Genomic DNA, 20000 nt, shown 5'->3' on the forward strand with positions numbered 1-20000 from the left:
ACTTTCACTTTTGTTGAAATGTTTACACTGTTGTTACAGAATATTTCGTTTTTCACTTTTTTGTATTGGATGTTTATCTTTATTTTTGCACATTTTAAAGCAAAATAAGCAATACTTTTACTTTTGAAATGCTTATTGCAGAATATTAAGATTTGCACTGGATGTTTACTTTTATATTTGCACATTAAAAAGCAAATAAGCTACTTTTAATTTTGTTAAATGTTAAAAGTTTTAAATGTTTACATTGTCACAGAATATTTTGTCATGTTGTTGTCAATGTTGACTGAGTGGCCATACTTCTTTTTTTTTGTAAATAAAAGCCATGCCTTTTGAAAAAACAGGCCTACATTTATTTTTTCATCTTCGTTTTAAATAAAAAAATAATCCGTAAAAGGAAAAATACTGTATAGATTAATCGAAAAAATAATCTATAGATTAACCGATTAATCGAAAAAAATAATCTATAGATTAATCGATAGAAAAATAATCGTTAGCTGCAGCCTTAATATATATATATATATATATATATATATATATATATATATATATATATATATATATATATATATATATATATATATATATATATATATATATATATATATATATATATATATATATATATATATATATATATATATATATATGTAGTGTTTTTCCTGATTGCAGTTGGTAAAAAATGTGGCTGGTAGACTTTTGACAAGGACAAGAAAGTTTGATCATATTACACCTATACTGGCTCACCTGCACTGGCTGCCTGTGCACTTAAGATGTGACTTTAAGGTTTTACTACTTACGTATAAAATACTACACGGTCTAGCTCCATCCTATCTTGCTGATTGTATTGTACCATATGTCCCGGCAAGAAATCTGCATTCAATGAACTCCGGCTTATTAGTGATTCCCAGAGCCCAAAAAAAGTCTGCGGGCTATAGAGCGTTTTCTATTCGGGTTCCAGTACTATGGAATGCCCTCCTGGTAACAGTTAGAGATGCTACCTCAGTAGAAGCATTTAAGTCCCATCTTAAAACTCATTTGTATATTCTAGCCTTTAAATAGACCCCCTTTTTAGACTAGTTGATCTGACCTCTTTTCTTTTCTGCTCTGCCCCCCTCTCCCTCGTGGAGGGGGGGGGGGCACAGGTTCGGTGGCCACGGATGAAGTGCTGGCTGTCCAGAGTCGGGACCCGAGGTGGACCGCTCGCCTATGCATCGGTTGGGGACATCTCTGCTCTGCTGACCTGTCTCCGCTCGGGATGGTCCCCTGCTGGCCCCACTATGGACTGGACTCTCACTATTATGTTAGATCCACTATGGACTGGACTTTCACAATATTATGCTATAGATCCACTCGACGTCCATTGCACCGGTCGCCCTGAGGATGTCGTTGTGGCTTGTGCAGCCCTTTGAGGCACTTGTGATTTAGGGCTATATAAATAAACATTGATTAATTGATTGATACATATATATTCCTCGCGCACTAATTGACTGAAAGAGCGCGCACTTGCCGCGCGCTCGCCCCACACTGACATCATCGCGAGCGCGATGATGTCACGTTATCGATGTAATCGAAATGCATTTTTAGACAATATGATTTGCCTGAGTGGCTAGGAGACACCGAGAGTAACAAGCGGTAGAATATGGATTAAAAAGGACAGATTTTAAAAATAATAATAAAAAAACGTATCTGGCGGTTTGGGGACCCCTGGTTTAGAGCCTTAACTTAACATAATGTAACCCACCTGTTGTATTTTGTGTGATGTTTGCTTGAATGTGATTGGTTGTCACACGCATAACTCGCCACCAGAGGGCGCTGTCTCTTATAAAAAGAAGTTTTAGGGACTTTGGATCAGAGCTCACCTACATAGTCTTCTCTCGAGTAAGACAACTGAACCTGAGATGAGAGGACTTTTTTGTATTTTTCATGTTACCGTATATACAGTAGTTATCTAGCTATCTTACCTTTACACTTTTTAAGGGTAACAATTGTTGTGATATTATGTAAAAGCTTAAAAGAAAAATATTGAGTAGCTGAATATTATCTATCTATCTATCTATCTATCTATCTATCTATCTATCTATCTATCTATCTATCTATCTATCTATCTATCTATCTATCTATCTATCTATCTATCTATCTATCTATCTATCTATCTATCTATCTATCTATCTATCTATCTATCTATCTATCTATCTATCTATCTATCTACTTATATAGATGGATAGATCTATCTGTACATATATAGATAGAATTGATGTTTATAGATAGTGAAGTGAATTACATAGCGCTTTTTCTCTAGAGACTCAAAGCGCTTTACATCGTCAAACCCACTATCTATATCAAAGGCGTCAAACTCAAGGCCCGGGGGCCGTATCTGGCCCGTCACATCATTTTATATGGCCCACAAACGCCTAGGAAAATATGCATCAATGAAGTACCTTATCTTTTCGTACTAAATGTATTCGTTCTTTCCATTTTGAACAAAAATATATATGCACTGCATGAAGTTGCATACCTTTTAAATATTAATATTATGCAATAATGCAACAAATAATATATTACCAAAGTTTCCACACATTTTTACTTGTTAGAATAAAAATAAAAACTTCAATATCTGCTTAACTTATGGTTTCAAATCAAATTATAAAATTGTACACTGTAAAAAGGATAATAGAAATTACGTTAAAATTATGATGTTTTTTACAGCATATTCAATTGAAAACTGTAAATTGAAAAAAACTCTACCACTGTTTTTACTATAAAATGTTGCCGACTACGCTGCCTTTTTTTTTACTGTAAAATCTATGGTTGCTACTGTAAATGGAAAAATGGTACCACAGTTATTTTACGGTAACAAACTCGCAGCTCAGTTGCCAGAATTTTTTTTAAAAATCCAGTGGTACTGTTTTTCTATTTACAGTAATATGTTGAAAAAATACCTTAAATTTTACAGTAAGATTCTGGCAAAATAATGCCAGTATTTTACCATCAAATAACTGTGGTACTATTTTAAAATGGCAAATAAACAGTGGGATGTTTTCCATCTACTGTAATATGTTTAAAACATGTGTAGATTTTACATTAAAAATGGTGACCAGAATTTTACTGTGAAATATACAGATTTTTTTTTTATAGTGTACGTACAAATATATATTTAATAATAAAATGCATAGTTAATTTTATAAATTATTCACTGTTAAAATCGGCCCTCTGATGGCAGCCATAACTGCGATGTGGCCCTCAATGAAAACGAGTTTGACACCCCTGATCTATATCTATAAACTACATTTAAACAATGCAGTGTGGTTGGCATTGGGAGCAGGTGGGTAGAGTGTCTTACCCAAGGAACCTGGATCCCTCATAGATAGATAGATAGATAGATAGATAGATAGATAGATAGATAGATAGATAGATAGATAGATAGATAGATAGATAGATAGATAGATAGATAGATAGATAGATAGATAGATAGATAGATAGATAGATAGATAGATAGATAGATAGATAGATAGATAGATAGATAGATAGATAGATAGATAGATAGATAGATAGATAGATAGATAGATAGATAGATAGATAGATAGATAGATAGATAGATAGATAGATAGATAGATAGATAGATAGATAGATAGATAGATAGATAGATAGATAGATAGATAGATAGATAGATAGATAGATAGATAGATAGATAGATAGATAGATAGATACTATTCAGTTACTAGATGGATACTATTCAGTTACTCAATATTTGTATTTTAAGCTTTTACTTAAATATACCACAACAACTGTTACAATTAAAAAGTGTTAAGGGAAAGCTATAGTTGATATTTTTATTAGCAAGCCAGCCGTTACGTAATTGTTACCCAGCAGGCACAAGACATTGAAACAACATTGAGAACTTGTTGAACTAGGTCCTGACGTTGAGCAACTCAAACTTAACGTTGGAACAACATGCTTTTTGACAACGTTTAATCAATGTCGGGTTCTAATGTTGATTTGACTATTGAATTTTGGTGTTTTTGCAACCAATATTCTACAACACAAATACAACGTTGATACAACATGCTTCTTAACAACATTTATTCAATGTCAGGTTGTGACGTTGCTTTGACCAATGAAATTTGGTCATTTCCCGACCAACAACGTGGATCCAATGTCAGAATTCAATGTTATCTCAATTTACAAATGCAACTATTTTGCAACATTGTTTAGAAGTCAGTTTCAAATGACATGTATGTACAATCAACAAGTTAAGGTTGGTCGTCATACTCTCTTTGTGGTTGGTTGTTACGCACACACTCATATATTCATACATACTACACACTTTGTACATGTATAGGCTGGCCTATTATTTCTTCAATCATCATGATATTTTTTATATCATCACTTATTTTATTTTATTCTCGTTGTTTAAGTTCAAAACCTACCAAACATTATCCAATGTCACACAAGGCTTAGATTTATCTTAAAATCTTCTTTGCCTTTTAAACCCTGCCTCCCTCCCGACTCGGCAGTAGTTTCTCCCAGTTTGGGACAAAAGGAGAGCCAGTTTGACCTTTGAACCTTGTGCATGTTTGTGTGTGTGTGCGTGCGTGTGTGTGTGTGTGTGTGTGTGTGTGTGTGTGTGTGCGTGTGTGTGTGTGTGTGTGTGTGTGTGTGTTCTTATTTCTACCCTTCTTGAGACATCAACAAGGAAAAGTACCTTCCATATGAGGACCGGTGAACAAGTTAGGATATAAATCATGGTCCCAATACGGAAAACCATTGCATCTAATAGAGAATGTCTCATTTGCACCTCTGGTGGTGAAATCTATCAAAACTAGGGTGGTGCCAAAAAGGAGGGATTTTTCAAATTGACTTTGTGTCGGTTTTAAAAGTGCTCCCCCTCTGGTTAACATATGAAATAACAAGTGTGTGTAAACATTTGAAGTTCTCACCCTTTGGCCAAAATTAATTTAAAAAAATTTAATAAATACGTCTACAGAGACATATTGTAATAACTTGAAGTAAATAATGAAGATTAAAAACCAATTACAAAAAAGAAAATTAACTAAAAGCTTACCTTTTTTGTATTTGCATAGTTTGTGTATATTATTAATATTGTATATACAAATCTTTATATATCTAGAAGGGGTGGTCCTAAAGAGGTAGGCATTTGTCGGAGGTCTCAAGAAGGTAAGAAATACAAGAAAGTGTGTGTGTGTGTGTGTGTGTGTGTGTGTGTGTGTGTGTGTGTGTGTGTGTGTGTGTGTGTGTGTGTGTGTGTGGGAGTGTGTGCGTGCGTGTGTGTGCGTGCGTGTGTGTGGGGGTGTGCGTGTAGGAAAAACACGCACACTTGGAAGTCTTATCCTTTATATGGATAGAGAATAAAAACATTAAAAAAAAACATTGTGCAGATTTTAGCAATACATTCTTGTGGGGAAAATGCACGTGTGTCTATTTGGAGAAATAAAACAAAAATATGGTATGACATATTTGTAGTGTAATAAAATGGATATTGATGACATTTTCACGTATAGGTCAAATGTATCCAAAGTGCAGTTTGGGGGCCATTTGTGCCACAAGGTTCATTTTTTCTTGGCCCGCGATAAAATTAAAACAAAAACAGCAAAATGGGTGGTGGAGGGTAGAGCAAAAAGACACAATGGAAAGAGAAAAAGGCCAAAATATCCATGCTAATAACTAATATTAAAAATATTTTTTGTGGTGGGTTTGGACACTAATGTGGCAGCAGCACAAAAACAAAGAAAAATTCATGTGCGTGTAGTTTCTCAGTTTGAAAGTGAAGCTATTTAGAAAAGGTAATTAAAGCAAAACATCCTGCTTTGAATTCACTGTTATTATTCTGTTAATCCCTGTTTAAGAGGGTGATGGTTCTGTCAACTAAATTGCATTTAGAATATATTTCAAAATAAGACTCAAACATGTTCACATTAAACGACTATTTCTGTATAAAGATATTTTTCTGCATGTTTTTTTTTATATCAGGAGTAGCTTTTAATTAATTCTAAACTATGTAGCTCATAAAAAGTTTGGACAGGCAGAATAGTGTAAGGTTTGGTAATTCAAAGAATGGTGAAAAATGCAGTAAACAAGCACCCTCGCTGCTGTGAGTTTTATAGCCAATAAAAGGTAATTAGACAGCCAAGAAAAGTCGGATAGCTTGCCCTACTTGAGTCCAAACAGGGGAACCTAACCGCAAATAGTGTTTGTTTGTTTTTTATTTAAAATAAATAATATGTAATATTGTTTTATTTAAAAGAAAACAAATATATGTTATTCAAAGAAATATGTGCAAAAACCTTTATTTTCAGCAACCATCCCTAAACATTCTCGACAAAAAAAGGGAATTTGCAGTATGAATGAAAAATGTTTTGTTACATAGTGCTTACCTTATTTCTATTAGTCTATTTATAGATGAACAAACAAGAGTGCATGAAAATAAAATACTTCTAATAGCTCAAAGTATGCAGGTCTGTATGTGTTTCTGAGAAAAGTGCCAAAGTTTGTGGGGATAAATGCGGCGGACTTTGGCCTGATGAGAATGAGGAGGCGGGGGAGAAAAGGTCCCGCAAAGAGACGTCAATCCCCGGGGAGAGATGACTGTGCGAGCCGGGAGAGAGATCATTGTCTGGGCCTATTGTGCAGGACGTTATGGGAGACATGTCCACGGAATGTTTGACATTTGTCTCACTTGTACACAAATACGCATCGTTGGAAGTATCTTGCTCGAAATTCTGGCTTTCTTCTTGTCCCTGCGCGTCGTCACAGTCCCGGCCCTCCTTGCAGTGAGTCTGCAGTCTCTTGTGCTTCATCCTGCGGTTCTGAAACCACACCTTGACCTGCTTCTCGGTTAAATCCAACAAGGACGCTATCTCCCCTCGCCGGGGTCTGCACAAGTACTTGTTCAAGTGGAACTCCTTCTCCAGCTCCAAAAGTTGGGTGTTAGTGTACGCCGTCCTCAGCCTCTTGGAGACGTGCTCTGCAGGTATCTCTGGTGAAGCTATCGGGAGACAAAGGAGCGGAAATACGCGGCAGGAAGAAGAGGAGATTTACGAGCGGAATTTATGCCAGATGCTCAATCCATCACTGTTGTCAGACATTAAAAGGATTTAGATCTAAATCCAAAGCGTGCCAAAGGAGGCGCCGTGCATGCATGCTGCAGATAACATCATGAAAGTTATGATCAACATGGAAGTTATAAACATCAATCATGCTGTCTTGCCTTGCAGCGGCGAGGAGGCTGCACCCTTCATCCAGGGGTGCTCCCGGGCAGGAGACGCCGGGCTGCCGCAGCCCCTCTCCGGCAGCTGCGGCTCGGAGCGACCGTGGAGGTCAGCGGCCGGAGGAGAAGGAGGAGGACCGGGCGGCGAGGGCTTGGCGGATGCGCTCCGGAAGGCGTGGAGGGATGCCAGGCACTCGGCGAGCGACGGGCGGCTGTTGATAAAACCACTTTCGAGGCCGAATTCGTAATTCATCTCGTCCTCGTTGGTCTCGGATAAGCTGCTTTTAGGAGGATAGGCATTTAAAGTTGAAATAATTGGAGTGCTAAAGTGGATATGGTCGCTAGGGGACCTCTAAGCCTGCAGGAGCTGTTGCTTTCAGGAGCAACATTAGAGCTGGAGGGTGCAGCTCGTCACATGATCGCATCTGCCCAATGACAGGTTGGCCTTTTTATCAAAATGGACACTGTCCCCCTCCCCTCCCTACTTGTTATTGATAACGCCTCAAGTTGTTGACACGTTATCCCTTCAAATATTTTTTTGCTCAAAAACCCACACATGTCACCAGACTAACTTTTGATGAGGCGTGATAATATGTAAACTATATGGCAGGGGTGTCAAACTAATTTTAGATCGGGGGCCACATGGAGAAAAATCTACTCCCAAGTGGGCCGGACTGGTAAAATCATGCCACGATAACTTAGAAATAAAGACAAATTCAGATTGTTTTCTTTGTTTAAAAATAGAGCAAGCACATTCTGAAAAAGTACAAATCGTAATGTTGTCGGGGTGTTTTTTTACACTTACATGTTGCTGTTAATAATTTGGCGTTATTTATACTTTCTGAGTAAATTATGTGATAATGTTCATCAGTCAACTCATTGGTGTTAATTTTCAATCTATCAAGATAAAAAAAAAAAATATCAAAATTAGAGATGCCGATAAATGCTTTAAAATGTAATATCGGAAATGATCGGTATCATATTTTTTTATTATCGGTATCGTTTTTTGTTTTTTTGGTTTTTTTTTAATCAACATAAAATACACAATATACTTACAATTAGTGCACCAACCCGAAAAAACACCCTCCCCATTTACACTCATTCACACAAAAGGGTTGTTTTTTTCTGTTATTAATATTCTGGTTCCTACATTATATATCAATATATATCAATACAGTCTGCAAGCACACATGATTGTGTGTGCTGCTGGTCCACTAATAGTACTAACCTTTAACAGTTAATTTTACTCATTTTCATTAATTACTAGTTTCTATGTAACTGTTTTTATATTGTTTTACTTTCTTTTTTATTCAAGAAATTGTTTTTTAATTTATTTATCTTATTTTATTTTATTAATTTTTTTAAAAAGGACCTTATCCAAATGTCCAAATTAGGCATAATAATGTGTTAATTCCACGACTGTAAATATTGGTATCGGTTGATATCGGTATCGGTAATTAAGAGTTGGACAATATCGGAATATCGGATATCGGCAAAAAAGCCATTATCGGACAATCAAAATCAAATTACAGGATGTTATTTATGTAGTTTGCTCATTTTTCTTGACTGGTGCACTAACATCATGTGTTTTTTTTGGTGTTTTTTTTTTTTACATATGTAGCATAATCTACAAAGATACAAAGAATTGCTATTGCTACATCTAGTGGACACATTTAGAACAGCAGTTTCTTTCATTCAAAAAATTCGGCTAATTTTTATACTTATAGCAAACTCATCCCGCGGTCTGGAAAAAACTGATTCGGCCCGCGGGCCGTACGTTTGACACCCCTGCTATATGGTGTGGTGTACTTTGGACAGTAGACAGACATTAAAAAATATTCAAGTCTATTGGCATAAATGCAGATTTGTGTGCACTTCTAACGTTGCAGAGCTTCAGGCTGCACCAGGCATGTGCATGGGCTGTCATCTGACCATAGTACCCCTCCCCAAAGACAAGTACATACACACACACAAACAACACACACACACACACACACACACACACACACACACACACACACACACACACACACACGCACACAAACACGCGCACACGCACGCACGCACACACACACATTCTTGTATTTGTTACCTTCTTGAGACCTCCGAAAAATGCCTACCTCTTTAGGACCACCCTTTCTAGATATATAAATATTTGTATTTACAACATTAATAATATATACATACTATGCAAATATTAAAAAAACGCTTGTTGGGAAAAATGAGTTGGAATTTCACAAGAAATGTTTTTAATTTTGGCAATATTATAATAAAAGTCGCAACTTTACTCAACGCAAGTCAAATTTTTGCAAAATAAAAACTGAACATTTGTGCAATATTATGATACAAGTTGGAATTTTACTCAATAACAGTCACAATTCTACAAGAAAAGCTTAAAATGTTGGCAATTTTATGAAAAGAGTCATAATTTTACTCGACAAAAGTTACAATTTTATAACAAAACTTAAAAATGTTGTCAATATTATAATAATAATCGGAATTTTACTTGGCAAAATTATGACAAAAGTCATAAATTTAAGTAAAAAAATTTCACTATGTTACAAGAACAACAAAATAATTGGCAATACTATGATAAAAGTCAGAATTTTGTATGACAAATGTCACCATTTTGCATTAAAAAGTAATAATTTTACATTAAAAAGTAATAATTTTACGAGAAAATATTGCAATATTACAGAAACAGAAATAATATGAGATATTGTTCCCAATTTTATAAGAAAGAAGTCGGCACATTGTGAGAAAAAGTAAAACATGTTTTTGTTAGTTTTATTTATTTTTTTGTATTTGGTTTTTAATCTTCATTATTTACTTCAAGTTATTATAGTATGTCTCTATATACATATTTATTTATTTTTTTTAATACATTTTCGCCAAAGGGGGCACATTTCAATTGCTTACACACACTTGTTATTACTTATGTTGGCCAGAGGGGGAGCACTTTTAAAACCAACACACAGTCAATCTGAAATCTCCCTCCTTTTTGGGACCACCCTAATTTTGATAGACTTCACCACCAGGGGTGCAAATGAGACATTCTCTATTAGATGCAATGGTTTTCCGTATTGGGACCATGATTTATGTCCTAACTTGTTCACCGGTCCTCATATGGAAGGTACTTTTCCTTGTTGATGTCTCAAGAAGGATAGAAATACAAGAACACACACACACACAAACACACACACACACACACACTCACACACACGCACACGGTAGGAAAGAGATAATGCATATTCCACTATTATTGTGGAATATACTGTGATATACAGTAGGTTATGTTATATCATAGAAAGTTGTATAATGTATTATATAAATATAGATGGGTATATGGTCAAAATTACACTTATAGTTTGCAAAAATAAAAATGCTATTTTAAAATAATCATCTGCGATGAGGTGGTGACTTGTCCAGAGTGTACCCCGCCTTCCGCCCGAATGCAGCTGAGATAGCCTCCAGCACCCCCCGCGACCTCAAAAAGGGACAAGCGGTAGAAAATGGATGGATGGATGGATGGAACATAATCATTACGGTATATTATATTATGTAGTAATAATCTTCAGTGAAAAAAGTAATATATCCCTGAATAAAATCTAAAAAAGTCAAACAGTACAGGCCTAATAAAGTTATACATTTCAGTAAATCATGTTATGAGAGTAATTAGTGTATATATATATATATATATATATATATATATATATATATATATATATATATATATATATATATATATATATATATATATATATATATATATATATATATATATATATATATATATATATATATATATATATATATATATACATGTCGTAATTTTATGAGGGAAAAAAACAGAAAAATTTGAGAACAAAGTCAACATTATGATACTACAATTGTAGTTTGATGAGAGAAAAATGTATCCTATAAACCTATAAGTCATGTTATTAGATTACAATTGCAATGTATGTTGTATGAGGGGGGAAAAACACAAGCGTGAGACAAAAAAGTAATGTAATTATAGAATTAAATTGTAGTTGTATCAAAAAAAGATTACAGTGTGATAAAAAAGTCGTGTTGTCAGAGTAAAATCTTATTTTATGCAAAAAAAAAGCCATTTCATAAAAAAACTGTAACAATGCATCCATCTTCGTCCTACCGCTTGTCCCTTTCGGAGACGCGGGGGTAGCTGGAGCACTCAGGCGGAAGGCGGGGTACACCCTGGACAAGTCGCCACCTCATCACAGGGCCAACACAGATAGACAGACAACATTCACACTCACATTCACACACTAGGGCCAATTTAGTGTTGCCAATCAGCCTATCCCCAGGTGCATGTCTTTGGAGGTGGGAGGAAGCCGGAGTACTTGAGGGGAACCCACGCAGTCAAAAAAGTCACGTTGGCAAAATACAATTGTAATTGTAGAACAACATAACCGTGCAACAAAAAAGGCTTTCTATTATAATACAATCGTAATTGTAAGAGAAACAACATAAGTGGGCTAAGGTCAGACTTGGGTGTTGTTGGTCTGGATGCCAGGATGGAAAGACGGCAGGAGAAGTGCATGTGAAATATATTTTATAAAAAAATTTAAAAAAGTGCAGCGGGTAAGTGCACAGGAGGCATACAGGGGAAGCTATATGCAGCATGAAAGCAAACAAAGAAAATGATCCAGCCCAGTCTGGGGGAAGAGAAGAGAAGTGGTGTTGACAAACAGGAAGTGGAAAACAAAAATAAGAGCGCTGGACAGAAAATTAATACTGAAACTAAGGAAACCAATAGTAAATTATAAACTGTTGTGTGAGATCATGAAATAAAAGTAATGTTATGAGAGTAAAATCGTACTTTAGGTAGAAAAAAAATCTGAATTTTTTTTAGAAAATTTGGAAACCTATTACAAAAAAGTAATGTGAGAGTAAAATCGGAATTTTAAAATCATAATTTTATGGGAAAAATGTATAAACGTGTGATAAGTTATGAGAGTGGTACAAAATACAGGAAAAACACGTAATCTCCAAAAAAATGTATAAAACAAAAATAAAGAAGTGCACGGCAACAAGTGTACTTAAAGAAAAAGCAAAAGTAAAAAGACATTTTTGTCACAGTAAAATCACAATTGAATGAGGAAAATAGATAACTGTGACAAAAAAATAATCGTAATTTTTTTTAGAAAAAACATATAATGTGAGGTAAAGGCAGCATTTTTGTTGCATGAGATAAAACAATCTAATAGTGTAAACTGTGACAAAAAAAATGCATAATGTGGGGGAAGGAAAAAAGTCATGACATGGACATCATTTTATGCTTACTATTTTAGTCCCTTATCATTTTCTACTGTGTTGTTCATTTTTCCCAATGAGAGTGATACTAATGTTCAAACATGGGTGGAATGTCATGTATTAGACATTAGAGTCCTTCTTGCTGGGTTGCACCATGCAAACACGTGACCGGCCCTCCCCCAACACACAAACACACACACACATCTAGCCTATATAAGCGAAAGAAAGGAAATACATGTCCAATTGTTATTATTATTGAAACGACTATATATACCCATGTTTACTAATCTTCCACGAGAACTGAGTTATTCACACAGTACATTTTGTATCACATTAAACCTGTCTGGTCTCTTTGTCTGCTGCAGTGAAGAGCGGTAATACTCCTCATAGGAGATGTGTATGTGTTATAGTGCAGTGTGAGGCAGAGGAAAGAGGAAAAGGAAGTGAAGGCTGTTTATTGCAGGGCTCTATAAACAAAGAGCCTGCAGCCATCAGCCTGCATGTCATCAATCTTTCTGGCAGCTCCTTGCCCTGCAAGAACACATTTAAAGCATCTAACACTTCTTTCCATCACAAGAATATGCAGCGAGAAAGAAGAGACCAGGACCATCCCTGCACTCACCCTGCAAACATATATATATATACAGTATATATATATATATACATATGCAAGATTTGATCATTAATGTGGCTTTTTTAGATTAATCCTAATTATTTTTCCCCCTGCAAGAGGACTACAACAAGAAAGAAGATAGGAATAGACACGGACTGATTTTTTTTATCATTTTGTTTTTAAGAATGTTTAAGAATGGAGCAGCTTAATTTGTTGAGGTGAGTGGGTGTTAATTGGTATTCGCATTCTTTTCTTTCTTTTTTTTTAAAAACTTTTTGCTTACTTAATTTAATAGCATCTTAATTACTACACAACCCAAGGGTTACTAGAATTAATTTATGTGTTTGGAATTATATTTGTTTAAATTGTGGAATATACATATTAAAATACGATATAATACATATTACAATTAAAATAAATCATTATTGAATCAAATGAACTATTTAGTATTGTTAGAATTCGAATAACATTATTATTGTTTAGCATGTGATTTTGTTTTAAACCATTTAAATAAACTGATGAGGACGTCATATTAATGCAAATGTTTTAATATAGTGCAACAACAAATACCAAGGAAGAAAAACTCATATTGTCCTTATGGTGTTACATTTCATAAATATTTGTTCGTGTAGCAGCCTTGATGGCACATTTCTCGTGGGTTCACAAACAACAGGAGACATTTGGGAAGCAAGAAGGCCAGGTGGATTATGTATGGAAATTTATGTATGTGCATATTTTGTCGTTTTGCATATGATCATGAGTGTGACAGTCAATAAACAATGTGTAGAAGTTGATGAGAGTGTTTGATTTATCCAAAGTCTTAAGCTGTAAAACACTTTATTGGAATTAACAACTTTGAAAGTCTGACATCATTAAAGCTGTTAGTTGAAATATTGGAATGTGTTGTTTTTTTTGCAGCTTAAATATCATATTTCACGTCATATTGTATATCCTAGAGGGAAGGGTCATTCAAGCTGGGCATAGAACTGGAAAACACAATTGACTTGCAAGTGTGTGTGTGTATGTGTGTGTGTGTGTGTGTGTGTGTGTGTGTGTGTGTGTGTGTGTGTGTGTGTGTGTGTGTGTGTGTGTGTGTGTGTGTGTGTGTGTGTGTGCGCGTGTGTGTGTGTGTGCGTGTGTGTGTATGAGAGAGAGAGAGAGAGAGAGAGAGAGAGAGAGAGAGAGAGAGAGAGAGAGAGAGAGAGAGAGAGAGAGAGAGAGAGAGAGAGAGAGAGAGAGAGAGAGAGAGAGAGGTTTGTGGTTTGTTTTGATATAGTATTTAAACCGATGCTTTATTTTGACACCAGGATTTGCATATATTATGGATGTCATAATAAGTGGAAATATCTAATAGTATAACTAAAAGTGTTGACTATAAACTAAAGGGAATATCAAGACTATTTTTATTAGTACAGCAAATAACAGCAAAATACGCACTAAAAAACAGTACGAAGTTGTAAATGTTTTAATTGTAAATTACAATAATTGCGATATGTCACGGCAACATTTACAGTAATTTACTGTGAAATGCTGTGAAATATCATTTTTATTGTAATTTGTTGTAAGGTTACGTTACATTTGTATTATAGCATTTTACTGTTAAATTTTGTAAAATCATGATAAATTGTTATGGGGTATAGTGTAACCTCCCAAGTTATTTAAGTTGTTCTGATCTTGTGTTTAACGTGTTAACAAGCAAAGATATCATGCAAGTGTAAAAATAAGTTAACCATTATAAAACCAAATGATGTACAGTACAGGCCAAAATTTTGGACACAACTTCTCATTCAATGCATTTTCTTTATTTTCATTACTATTTTCATTGTAGATTATCACTGAAGGCATCAAAACTATGACTGAACACATGTGGAGTTATGTCCATCCATCCATTTTCTACCGCTTGTCCCTTTTGGAGTTGCGGGGGGTGCTGGCGCCTATCTCAGCGACATTCGGGCGGAAGGCAGCGTACACCCTGGACAAGTCGCCACATCATCACAAGGCCAACACAGATAGACAGACAACATTCACACTCACAATTTAGTGTTGTATTCTAGTTTCTTCAAAATAGCCACCCTTTGCTCTGATTACTTTTTTGCACACTCTTGGCATTCTCTCAATGAGCTTCAAGAGGTAGTCACCTGAAACGGTTTTCACTTCACAGGTGTCATAGTTTTGATGCCTTCAGTGACAATCTACAATGTAAAACAGAATAACACATTGAAATGAGAAGGTGTGTCCAAACTTTTGCTATTATACTGAGCAGCCAGGACAGAGCTGTGTTTACTTGTCAGTTCCAATCCCAGTTCTATGGTTACCATAACTACCATCAGACACAAATAACTCAAAAAGAGCAAAATAATTTTAATCCTTGAAATGCTGACGTCACATGAGAATTGTGAGAAATCCTACACAATGGTATAGCGCATAAATGCACCATAACTTAGTTGGTAGAAAAATGTGAAATAACACAATCAGTAAAAAGTGAGGCATGTGATTGCGTGTTGAAACAGTCATTCCCTCATAGGTTTTATGTTACTTCTTGTCAGTGCATCTGCAGATTTAAAGGAGACCTGGGAGTATGGAGAAAATAGGAGAGCTAACCAACATGGAAAAATACTTTATAAATCCAGGATATAACCTTAATGATTTGGATGTGTTGAATCCAGACAGGATTATACAGTAGATGTATGTGTTCCACACTTTATAGTCCTGCATGAACTTCTTCTGCAGAGTTCACTTCCCTCACCACTGCTGACGCCTGAACTGATGAATTGGATGGAGGTGATGGAGGTCAACGTAAACAACTTTTGAAGTGACTTTAGTTTGTCTGCATAACTCGGCTATAGGACACTGAACATGGTACTCAATACGTATATAATGGTCATTCTACACCAGAATTTGATGAAAAATGGTGATCATTATACAAATAAAAATTTAATAAAAAGATGAGATTGTAAGAAAAATGTCATGTTATAAGAGTAATATTGGACTTTTATAGGAAAAATCTAACAGATGCAATAACCCAAAATAATGTAAAATCGTATTTTTTTAAATCATTTTTTTAATTCTTCAAAAATTTAAAAGATTCTTAACATTGCAAGAAAATGGCTTGTTTTGATAGGAAAATTATCATTCTATTGGGAAAAAACTTAAGAGCAAAAATTTAATTTAGGATAGAAATGAGTAGACCAAAACAGTAAATGATGAGGGGAAAAAAAGTTTTTAAAAAACAATAGGACAAGAGTTACAAGAGTACAATCGACATTTTAGAAGAAAAAAAATTGACATTGCGATATATAAAAAAATATATGAAAATTGTGTTTTATCATATTGTTGCATGGGGAAAAAAAGTCTTGCTTTGACAGTAAATCATAATTTCAAGAAGAAAAAAATTAAACACTAAGACAAAAAATGAGTAAACCTGAATTCACGGGAAATATGCAGTAATCACGTTGCGAAATCACAGTACAAGACTGAAAGCAGATTTTTATAAGACAACATTGTAACACTGCAACAACAACAACAACACAATTAGGTATAATGAAGCAATTTTATCACAACCATAAAATGTAATAACGCTGTGAGAAAAAAAAGCTAAAATGTTACGAGGAAACAACAATAATACTGGAACGAAAAATATAGACTTACAGTAAACTGTGATTTATGAGGGGGAAAAAAGCAATATAAATCATAAAACTCTTTAACAGGCTCCAATATGCATATGCAAACTTTTTCTCGTAATAAAACGATTTTATTCACGCAATTTTTATCTTATTTTTTTTGCTTTTTCTCTTGTGTGTTATTCAGTAGATGTACAGTATATTGCTATTGTTCAAAAATGCATGTTTAATGTACGCACGTGCACGTGTGCATGTGTGTGTGTGTGTGTGTGCGTGTGCGCGTACGTGCGTGTGCGTGTGGTATTTGAAGAATTCAAGTTCATTACATGCAAGTGTCAATGTGCGCTTGATTGATTCCAAAGGGAATGAAATGACACTCAGCTGCCACAACATGCACTTGTGCACAATTTAAGAGCTGTATAAGAAATGTGTACATTACTACATCTGGGCATTAAATTCACGGTATTGTTAAACGAAAATCAATCTTATATATAAATTAAATGGCAGACATTTTGATGAATAACGTATTTTTCATGTAATTGTATTAGTTTGGTGAGACGAACCTAAGGTGTCGAATGTGTGTTCAACGTGTTGCATTTAAATGTTTCAATAAACGATCAATACACATAAGAACGCTGATGTTGTGTCGTAGAATTCACTCTTTCCTAATAATGTCGTAAACGTGTTTTTTGTGTAGATTTTGTTTAAGGGTTTTCGGGCACGCAGTGAAACGTTATTTTGATATTCAAATAAGTAAAAAAAAGTATCACGAGCAAGGCTTTAACGAAAGGTCCTTAATGTCCCTGAACGCACCAACCAGCTAGCCATGAGTGTTATGGAATCAGCTGAGCCACTGCTGCCACCTGCTGACTATTTAAGCGCAGCGTCAATCCACACAATATTAAAAAACTATCAACATTTTTTTTTTGTTTCTATTTGTAACTCTACCCGAATAAAAAATCGCACACTTTTACTTTTTAAAAATAAAACTATTTTTTTTGTTATATAATGTTCATGATAGATAGTACTTTATTGATTCCTTCAGGGGAGTTCCCTCAGGAACATTGCATTTGGATGTCTTTTTTTTGTGTGAGCTGATTTTTGTTTAAATCTCTGCGGCAACAACAAGGCAACAACAAAGCAAAACGAAAGAAAGGATGTTACTGCACTGCGACTCTCCGATTGTTAGGAGATGGTTGTAAAGTAATTAGATGGCTCTGTTGATCCCTCCACCTTTCAACGTGTGAGTGTGTGTATGTGTGCGTGCGTGTGCGTGTGCGTGTTGTTCCAGTGCTTGGGGCCTCCAGCATGCAAAAATCTTACATATTTGTTCTTAGCCTCATTAGAAATGTTGCTTTATTGCTGCCACATACCCTCGACATGCTTTGTTCTTTTCACACCTTATAAACAATCCTGACTGCGATTGTGCTGTATGTCTGCTTTGTGGTGCGTTCAAGGGCCCAACAACAGAACATTAACACCAAAATGAATACAAAACCATGCAATAAGGGTCCAAAATTTGACATTTAAGACAGGGATTTTTTTAAAGTGGTTTAACATGTCGTATGTATTAATTATAAAAGTTGTATTTCATCTATGTATTATTTTAATTATTTTAGGAATTGTTTCAGTCAAATAGAGAAGAGATGTAGTGTTTTTCCTGCAATAAGGGTCCAAAATTTGTCATGTAAGACAGGGAAATATTTTTTAAGTGGTTTAACATGTCGTATGTATTAATTATAAAAGTTATATTTCATCTTTGTATTATTTTAATTATTTTAGGAATTGTTTCAGTCAAATAAAGAAAATATGTGGTGTTTTTCCTAGAAATAAAAGGCAAATAACCAAGAAATCAATTATTTTTTTAAATTTCATTTTAATACATTATTTTTCTCAGTTCAGTCACTTAATTATTATTAATAGAAAACAAATAAAATACGTCTTTGGGCGAACAGAACATTACAATAAATGAGCCGCAAATTTTGGTCAGCTAGATATTCTTTTAAAAAAAACAAAAAAAAACAACAACATTATAATAAAAGTCATTATGTTAAAAAAAAAAGTGCATATTTCTTTCACAATAATAGCAAAAAGAACAATATTAATAATGAATGTAAACGTTGCAAGTAGGTAGCTGAAAGACATTCAGGTAGTCGAGGATTATTTCATGCATTTAAATTATGAATACCAAATACAATTCACTATAGAAATGGAGCTCACAAACACGCACGTGGGTTAGGGGGGGCCGGGGGGGGGGGGGAATAAACATCCAACATTGCTTCGACAACACAAACTACAACAGGTCAGAACGACAACAACAACAACAACAACAACAACAACAACAACAACAACAACACAACCCAAACTCATTTTTTTCCTACAGGCTCTCTAACGCACCATTATTATTATTACGACTATTATTACATGTGCACTTAACTGTCTCTCCTGCGGTCTTTGTTGTCTTTCTTCATCTTCATCCTGCGGTTCTGGAACCAGATTTTCACTTGTCTCTCGGTCAGATTCAGCAGTCTGGCCACCTCGTATCTGCGGTCCCGGGGGAGATACATGTTGTACAGAAACTCCTTTTCCAGTTCCAGGATTTGGTGCTTTGTGTAAGGGCAGCGCTTCTTTCGGGTGGGCTTGGCGTGCAGCCAGTTGGACGAGGGGTTGTCTGCGCATGCACACAATAAGACGGTTACTTCACATCAGAAAATGTGTATTTGCGCATGTATGCGCCATTGATTTTTTTTTTTTTTTTTAATAAGGCCTGGGTGAAATGTTCTTACTGGCGTCCACCTCCCTCCTCTCCCCCGCTGAAGGGCTCTTCTCCGGCGGCTTGGACGTGGATGTGCCCTCGCAGGGAACCTCCGCCAAGGCCGCGGCGCTCTCTGCGTCAGACAAAAGAGGAGTGTGCGTCTCCAAAGTCGTGCACTCGCCACTCCCAATCAGCGGCTCCGGTTTGATCTCATAATGCATGGCCGTCGACGGTAGTCCGGTCAAGCACAGGGGCGCAGACACCGGCTCCAAGGCCCAGGAGCGGGCGAACATGCCGTCGGCGTCCCCGCTGCCGGTGTAGTGGTGATGGATGTAGGTCGGCGTGGTCGGGTTGGGAGGTGCGTGCGCCGCCATGGGACCCCAGGACGCGCCGAAAATGGAGGATTTCTGCAAAGGACACGCGTCCTGTCCGCCATATTCGCCCAGCATCGCCTGCTCCACTCCTGCAGCTGATGGGAACCTCACTGGCACGTCCTCCGGGTCCTGGACAACA

At 35.8% G+C, this 20000-nt stretch overlaps 2 protein-coding genes across 2 annotated transcripts in view; both read right to left on the reverse strand.

The window, feature by feature from the left end:
* Positions 1-6328: 6328 nt before the first annotated feature.
* hoxa2b (homeobox A2b) lies at positions 6329-7562 on the reverse strand. Its single transcript, XM_062062227.1, has 2 exons — positions 7226-7562; positions 6329-7003 (listed from the first exon to the last, which is right to left on the reverse strand). Exons 1-2 carry the CDS (start codon positions 7476-7478, stop codon positions 6453-6455), a joined length of 804 nt encoding a protein of 267 aa, XP_061918211.1. The 5' UTR covers positions 7479-7562; the 3' UTR covers positions 6329-6452.
* An 11259-nt stretch (positions 7563-18821) lies between these two features.
* The window catches only part of hoxa9b (homeobox A9b), a 1214-nt gene continuing 35 nt past the window's right edge, over positions 18822-20000 (reverse strand). Inside the window, exons 1-2 of the mRNA XM_062064199.1 lie at positions 19519-20000; positions 18822-19403 (exon numbers count right to left, since the gene is read on the reverse strand). The exon at positions 19519-20000 is cut by the window's right edge and continues 35 nt beyond it. Coding sequence (XP_061920183.1) covers positions 19165-19403; positions 19519-20000 — 721 coding nt within the window. The 3' untranslated portion in view covers positions 18822-19164. The remainder of the gene's footprint in view (positions 19404-19518) is intronic.

The sequence above is a fragment of the Entelurus aequoreus genome, linkage group LG11 (genome assembly GCF_033978785.1).
Source record: "Entelurus aequoreus isolate RoL-2023_Sb linkage group LG11, RoL_Eaeq_v1.1, whole genome shotgun sequence".
In the NCBI taxonomy this organism is placed as follows: domain Eukaryota; kingdom Metazoa; phylum Chordata; class Actinopteri; order Syngnathiformes; family Syngnathidae; genus Entelurus; species Entelurus aequoreus.